General features: G+C 42.0%; 1 protein-coding gene across 1 annotated transcript; it reads left to right on the top strand.

Annotated features, from left to right (window-relative positions):
* Positions 1-901: 901 nt before the first annotated feature.
* LOC108167008 (kinesin-like protein KIF15) lies at positions 902-7196 on the top strand. The gene is given in 4 exon segments (XM_017309340.1): positions 902-1250; positions 2108-2788; positions 3729-4724; positions 4727-7196. Coding segments are annotated over 4 exon segments (2388 nt in total). The 3' UTR covers positions 5089-7196.
* The last annotated feature ends 1447 nt before the right edge of the window (positions 7197-8643 follow it).

The raw sequence follows: 8643 nt of genomic DNA on the forward strand, positions 1-8643 counted from the left end.
TAGTCTGCATAGACTTTTGGACTGCTGAGCAAGGGAACAAGTCTGTAGATGTTATAGTTGTTACTGATCATTTCTCCAAGATGGCACACACCTTCCCCTGCAAGAATCAGACTGCCAAGGAAGTTGTTCGTCATCTCTAGAACAACTTCTTTCTCATTTATGGGTTTCATCGACGTATACATTCTGAAGGGGCCAACTTTGAGAGCAAGCTAATCAAAGAGCTTCTAGAGATGGCCGGAATAGAGAAATCMCATACAACCCCTTATCACCCCATGGGGAATGGTGTCGCAGAGAGATTCAACAGGACTCTGGGAGACATGATCAGATCCCTTCCCCCGCAGCCAAAAACAAAGTGACCACAAATGCTACAGCTACTAACCTTCTGCTATAACTGCACAGAGCATGAGACAACAGGGTTYGCACCATTCTACCTGGTGTTTGGAAGGATCCCTCGTCTACCTGTTGACGTGATGTTTCAACATGCCCTCACCAATGATACTGTTGTCAGCTATTCAGACTTTGTCTCTGACCTAAAGAAAAATCTACATGAGGCTGCTCAGATTGTGCAGAAGAACAGACTCACCATGCCAAGCTATACAACCCCAAGATCAAGGGATCACCTCTTGTCATTGGAGACAGAGTACTGATTGCCAACAGAGGAGTACAGGGGAAACACGAGGTTGCAGACAAGTGGGAATCTACCCCTTATGAGGTCATATCAGTCAAGCCTGATATCAATGTCTACAGAGTTAAGGATGTCCTAACGGGCAGAGAGAGAGTTGTCCACAGAAACCTGCTACTCTCTGTTAGCTTCTTGCCCTGTGAGAGTGCTGAGGACCATGAATCTGACAGTGCTGCTGCTACGCATGGAAGTGGTCTATGTCCAGATGTACCTGATGTGATGGAAGAAAGTGATGTCCGCACGGTCAACTGGCTGATGCAGTCTGGCGATGATGGAACCCATTCAGATGATGACGACTCATTTGACCAGAGATCCTGTGCCGCCCAATCTCTCACAGTCGTCGCATCCAGCCCAGCCAATCACCCGATTCCCATCCACAATATTGGCCACTCAACAGTCGATGATGTAGAAGATTCAAAACATTGTCCAGACATTCTATCCCCAGACATGGTCACGACCAACTCTGTCCATCCAGACGTGCCCTGTTCTGACGAACTCCTCACGGACTCCCCCCTCCCGGTTGACAATCCTCGAGACGTTGACACCCCTGTGATAGCTACTGTAGACGGTGACTGTTCAGACTCTGCCATTCTAGACTTACCTCAGATTGTTTCCTCACAACTTGACCGCCGTATTCTTAGGGACCGTAGTTCCATTAAGCCCCCCAGATGTCTTATTTGTGAGATGAATAACCAAACAGTAGATGAGACTGCTTTATCTGCTGTGTCCGTTAATTCCCTGATTCAGTTTTTATCAAGTGCACTTTCAGTTAAGTAGCAGAGTTAGAACAGTGTTAACCATAGAAGTGCTTGAGTAGTACTTTTAGAACAACAAGAACAGTGTTTACATTTCAAAGGTGTAATGGGCACCTTTGAGTCTGTTTTTAGTCAGGAGTTTGATCGCCTCCTTTCTTTACATCCTTTTGAGAGAGTGTTTGCACTGCCAAGTATACCCAGTTTTGTTCCTAGTGTTACATTTTTTTTTGCTTTCTCCTTAGTACACCCAATTTTTTTGTTTTTCCTTTTGTTTGGTCTGAGGCATTACTTTTGATATTTAGCAGAATTTCAGGGGGGGTGTATGTAACGGGTATTAGATATACAGATGAAATTCCTGCTAAAATATGTTTCACAATTATCCTGTAATTGGTGGTTTTTGGCGCCCCCTACTGGTTACCTATAAATTGGATGAGAAATCAAAAATTCCACACAGTTGGTTCAGCGCTCTGTTGTGGTAAGTCAACAAATCCGGTTCTCTTCTAAATGGTGTTGGAAGTTTGTTCAGGAGGGTGNGGTGTTTGGAAGGATCCCTCGTCTACCTGTTGACGTGATGTTTCAACATGCCCTCACCAATGATACTGTTGTCAGCTATTCAGACTTTGTCTCTGACCTAAAGAAAAATCTACATGAGGCTGCTCAGATTGTGCAGAAGAACAGACTCACCATGCCAAGCTATACAACCCCAAGATCAAGGGATCACCTCTTGTCATTGGAGACAGAGTACTGATTGCCAACAGAGGAGTACAGGGGAAACACGAGGTTGCAGACAAGTGGGAATCTACCCCTTATGAGGTCATATCAGTCAAGCCTGATATCAATGTCTACAGAGTTAAGGATGTCCTAACGGGCAGAGAGAGAGTTGTCCACAGAAACCTGCTACTCTCTGTTAGCTTCTTGCCCTGTGAGAGTGCTGAGGACCATGAATCTGACAGTGCTGCTGCTACGCATGGAAGTGGTCTATGTCCAGATGTACCTGATGTGATGGAAGAAAGTGATGTCCGCACGGTCAACTGGCTGATGCAGTCTGGCGATGATGGAACCCATTCAGATGATGACGACTCATTTGACCAGAGATCCTGTGCCGCCCAATCTCTCACAGTCGTCGCATCCAGCCCAGCCAATCACCCGATTCCCATCCACAATATTGGCCACTCAACAGTCGATGATGTAGAAGATTCAAAACATTGTCCAGACATTCTATCCCCAGACATGGTCACGACCAACTCTGTCCATCCAGACGTGCCCTGTTCTGACGAACTCCTCACGGACTCCCCCCTCCCGGTTGACAATCCTCGAGACGTTGACACCCCTGTGATAGCTACTGTAGACGGTGACTGTTCAGACTCTGCCATTCTAGACTTACCTCAGATTGTTTCCTCACAACTTGACCGCCGTATTCTTAGGGACCGTAGTTCCATTAAGCCCCCCAGATGTCTTATTTGTGAGATGAATAACCAAACAGTAGATGAGACTGCTTTATCTGCTGTGTCCGTTAATTCCCTGATTCAGTTTTTATCAAGTGCACTTTCAGTTAAGTAGCAGAGTTAGAACAGTGTTAACCATAGAAGTGCTTGAGTAGTACTTTTAGAACAACAAGAACAGTGTTTACATTTCAAAGGTGTAATGGGCACCTTTGAGTCTGTTTTTAGTCAGGAGTTTGATCGCCTCCTTTCTTTACATCCTTTTGAGAGAGTGTTTGCACTGCCAAGTATACCCAGTTTTGTTCCTAGTGTTACATTTTTTTTTGCTTTCTCCTTAGTACACCCAATTTTTTTGTTTTTCCTTTTGTTTGGTCTGAGGCATTACTTTTGATATTTAGCAGAATTTCAGGGGGGGTGTATGTAACGGGTATTAGATATACAGATGAAATTCCTGCTAAAATATGTTTCACAATTATCCTGTAATTGGTGGTTTTTGGCGCCCCCTACTGGTTACCTATAAATTGGATGAGAAATCAAAAATTCCACACAGTTGGTTCAGCGCTCTGTTGTGGTAAGTCAACAAATCCGGTTCTCTTCTAAATGGTGTTGGAAGTTTGTTCAGGAGGGTGACTGGAATCTTTGTTACATTGCGCCATACGTTGACCGGTAGAGAGGCTCACTGCGCCATATGTGTTTTATCAACCACTGATTACAGATTGCTATAAATCACCTAAAAACCAACCAACCGGCCTCCGAGTGTGCATAACAGGACGGACGGATAAAGACAGAGCTGTCACATATATATAGAACAGGATTCTGCATATTTTTCATTCCTATATCGCTGACTAGTGCAGACATACGCAAAGCTTTTTCAGTCACTCAATCAAAAGTATGAAAGAGATGTTTCTGGTCTTAAAGCCCAAGTGGAAGCACACGAGAAAGAGCTAGAGCGTGAAAGAGAAGCCAGCTCAGATAGAGCAATGAAAGACCTGGAGGAAATCGACAAACTGAGAGAAGATCGAGACTTTATCTTTAAATCAATGACAAAAGAGTTCATGTTTCTGAAAATCAGCAAAAACAATTTGCAGGTGGAGTAGGACCAGGTGAAACGTTCATATGAAGAACTCGTTCAGAAGTATGAAACAGATGTTTCTGGTCTTAAAGCCCAAGTGGAAACATATGAGGAAGAGCTAGAGCATGAAAGAGAAGCCAGCTTAGATAGAGCAAAGAAAGACCTGGAGCAAATCAACAAACTGAGAGAAGATCAATATGAATCAATGACAAAAGAGTTCACGTTTCTGCAAAGCAGCAAAAACAGTTTGCAGGCGGAATTGGACCAGGTATGACGTTCATACGAAGATCTCGATCAGAAGTATGATACAGATGTTTCTGGTCTTAAAGCCCAAGTGGAGACATATGAGAAAGAGCTAGAGCGTGAAAGACAAGCCAGCTCAGATAGAGCAAAGAAAGACCTGGAGCAAATCAACAAACTGATAGAAGATTGAGACTTTATCTATGAAACAATGACAAAAGAGATCACGTTTTTGCAAAGCAGCGAAAACAATTTACAGGCGGAGTTGGACCAGGTGAAACGTTCACACGAAGAACTCGATCAGAAGTATGAAAGAGATGTTTCTGGTCTTAAATCCCAAGTGGAAACAAAAGCGCACTTGGAGGACAACATGAAAGCCATAAATACCACCCTCCGAGAAAACACAGAAAAAGAGATACAAATCCTGCTAGAGAAGGAAAGAGATGCACAGACTGAGTTAGAGAAGATAAAGGATTTGTACCAGGTGCTGCATTGTAGTTATGAAACCGATGTTGCAGAACTGAAACAAGAAGTAGAAAATATCAGCAAGTAAGTTGGGAGAGAAATATTAATTTGGAAAGAGTAGATGAGGATCTAGAGCTGGCCAGCTCTCTGACAGGTGAGAAGGAAGATCTCGAACAAAAAACATCACAAGAGTTCACAGATTTTCAAGAGGAGGAGAAAGAGAGCCAACCTGACCATGTTGAAGTCAGGTTGGCTTCTGAGGAGGATTTCTCCGAAGAATCCATAGAAATGATAGACTTGGCTGCAGGAACCATCCCGGAGAATTTGGACAACATGCAAGATGGTAAAAGGAAAAAACCAAAGCTTTCGATTTGGAAAAGAATGCAAAACTTCATGTGTTTGAAGAAATCGAAAAAAGAAAGAAAAGAGTGAACTAACATCAAGAACATCTAGCTTTAACCTTTCTTCGGAGGATTTCTCCGAAGAATCCATAGAAATGATAGACTTCGCTGCAGGATCCATCCCGGAGAATTTGGACAACATGCAAGATGGTAAAAGGAAAAAACCAAAGCTTTCGATTTGGAAAAGAATGCAAAACTTCATGTGTTTGAAGAAATTGAAAAAAAAAAGAAAAGAGTGAACTAACATCAAGAACATCTAGCTTTAACCATCCTGCCATGCGACACTCCATCATGAGGAGATTTAGAAAGGCCAGTTTTTTTCCTCCCCTTAACCAACTGAAAAAAGGATTCCCTCCTAATCCAATTCAAAAAACTTTCAGATGAATTTGAAATAGAAAAAAAAAGTGGGCAGCATGGAGATACAGTGGCTAGCACTGCAGTTGCACAGAAAGGATGTGTCACGTCTTTGCTGTGTGGAGTTTGCATGTTCTCCCCGTGCCTGCGTGGGTTTTCTCCAGGTACTCTGGTTTCCCCCCACATACCCTAAAACATGTAGGTTAGGTCATTTGGTCAATGTAAATTGCCCCCCAAAAGAGTTTAAGAAACTGCAAGAATTGGTTTAAGATCACCTAAGAGTCATGTAGCATCAGCACTACATCTAAGACTATTCCTCACCCCACTGTGGCTGCTTCCTCTACATCAGCCCTGTTTCAGTGGTAGGTGGTGCAGATTCTCAACCACACATAGCTCAATATTTATAGCAACCTATTAATTTAAGAATTGCAATTCTTCTTGTAATTGTAATGATTTCTGTTTATTTTCTCACTGTTCTTGTAGTTTTATGGTTTGTCCTTTATTTTACCTTCTCTACTCACTTTTTATGTTGCATTTGCACTTTTTTGTGGTGAAATGTAGCTCATTGTGTTTAAATCTGGAATTTACAAAAAGGTTGACAAAAAGATCATGCAGTGGCTTTTTTGTTGTTTTTTCAGGGGGACTGCGGCTGTGGATAGAGTGGTCGTCTTGTGATTATAAGTTTGTAGTTCAATTTCAGCTTCCTCCTGCCACATGTCCAGGCCCCCCTGGGCTCTTAGCCCCTGGTTGCCTACTGATCTGCTTATCGGTGTAAATGTGTGTGTGGGTGAATGTGACTTTAGTGTGAAGTGCTGTGAGTGGTCAAAATGATTAGCAAGGCACTACGTAAGTTCAGTCCATTTATCTTTTTTTTTTCTTTGATAAATCCTGTGTTATTGTTTCTTTATACCAAACATAAAAAAGCTGATTTAACAAGTTTTTACTTCTTCAGGGTCCCAGGTGTTAAATTAAGGTTAGAATTACATCTGTACATAATATTGGATGATAATTGTAATAATAGTTTAATACTCCGGACCCTGAAGAAGGAAAAACTTGTTCTATCTGGTTTGTTTGTTATAAGAAAAAACAGGTTTTATCAAAATTGAAAGGAACTGCGTGATCTTTCTGTTAGTCTTTATTTAGAAAATTTATTCAAGATAGCCTAACAAATTTAACAAAAAAGTGCAATTTAACATGAAAAACTGAGTAGAAAAGGTAAAAAAAAGAACAATCTGTGAAAGTACAAAAACGGGGAACTTAATAAGAAATTATTGCTGTTAGTGGAGGAAAATCAGTTCTTAAATGAATACATTGCTATGAGTATGAGCCTATGTGTTGTTGAGCTTATGTGTTATCTACTGGTATGAAAGAGAAGAATGACAGGATGCAAAACATCTAGGCTGTAGACCAACTCTGTTATCCTGGGTTCAATTCCAAGTCTTGGGCAATCTGCTGCATGTCTCTCCTCCAAATCTCCTGTTCAATTAGTGTTAAATAAAGGCCAGTAGAGAATGAAAGAACTGACCACCACGTTTCCTTATGGAAAAAAAAAAAAATAATACAACTCTTTTTTTTTTAATCTCTCTCTTACTCTTAATACATAAGTTACTTAATATACATACACACATATACATACATAAATGCATACACACATATACATATACAAACATGCACACACATACACATCCCTTTCATAGGCTGACACCTTATTGTGGTGGAGGGGTTTGAGTGTCCCAGTTAAATCAATCACGTTGAAAAATAGTTAGGATTGTTGATTTTTGGTTGAAGTCGACAAATGACGGTGGATCAACTATAAAACACACTCTTAAAAAGAAAATAGTTGAACCAACTTAATTGAATTGCTTCTGTAGGTAACAAGCAATTCAATTAAGTTTATCCAACTTAAGTTATTAAGTTTAACCAATTCAATATATTATAATCAATCATCCAACTCAAATTTGTCCCTCGCAGGAGGGAGCTGGAATTGAACCGTCAACCTTCCAACCACAAGGCAACTGCTCTAACCACAGAGCCACAGTGGCTTACCAGGGAATCTGTCCCTGGTTAGCTTGAGTCATTGTGTCAGAAGAGGGATACAAATGTGGTATCAAACTGAATTATTTCAAGTAATGTCAAAGTGAATCCAGTGTGTTTCAGCACTGGTCCTCCAAGCCCTGCAAGTTTTAGGCATTTCCCTAATTCGGCACACATGATTTTAAATTATGTCTGATTAGCGGGGTTTTGCTGAAATGAAAACACGCAGGTCAGTTTGCCTTGAGGACAAGGTTTGGGGAAGAACTCGTGATCTAAATGTTCAATCAATGGAAACTGTTTTTAACACCCCTTTCCCCCCACCACCCACCCCTCACCTGGGCCCATCTACCCCTCAATCTCCTCCCCCTTTCCACTCTCCTCCCCTCCTCCTTGGGCTCCGGGTGAAACAATTTTAATTTTAGGTGAGGGTTTTAAATTTTCACATTTTATTTTGGTAAAGATTTTTTTGGCTCTAGTGGCCTTTATTTGATAATTAATTGACAAGAAAGGGGGAAGACATGCAGCAAAGGTTGCCAAGGCCAGGAATCGAACCTACAACACCTGCGTCAAGGACTGGGGCAGGGGTGGACAACTCCAGGCCTCGAGGGTCTTATGCAACTTTTAGATGTGTTTCTACTTCAACACACCTGAGTCAAATAATAAGGTCGTTAGCAGGACTCTGGAGAACCTGACTGCACTGAGGAGGTGATTCAGCTATTGGATCCAGGTGTGTTCTGCCAGGGAGACATCTAAGAGTTGCAAGACACCGGCCCTTGATTACCAGGATTGCCCACCCCGAAGGCCTCCATGTGTGCAATCTGTGCAGTTTGTTGCACCCCTCATCACCTTCTCATCTCCCCCTACTCCCTCCCAAAGCTCCCCACACCCACCTGCTCCTCCCAGCCTTCCCCTCTTTACCCCCTCTCATCCTTTCTTCCCTCCCCCCCATCCTTGAGCCCTGGGTCAGAACATTTTTTTACTAAGTGGGGGTTAATCATATTTCAAATTACGCACTACATGTTGAGAACAGTGGGTTGTGATTCCTTTATGTACATTTTCTTACTTGTCTGTAAATATTATTACTGACTGTGAAGAATGTGTTGACACAAAAACATCTACAAGTCTCTACTAGGAGTTGTACAGTCCGACTCCCCCTTTTTACACTAGTGGTTTGTCCCAACCAAACAGCCATTTTGCT

This window comes from Poecilia reticulata, linkage group LG16 (assembly GCF_000633615.1).
Source record: "Poecilia reticulata strain Guanapo linkage group LG16, Guppy_female_1.0+MT, whole genome shotgun sequence".
In the NCBI taxonomy this organism is placed as follows: Eukaryota; Metazoa; Chordata; class Actinopteri; order Cyprinodontiformes; family Poeciliidae; genus Poecilia; species Poecilia reticulata.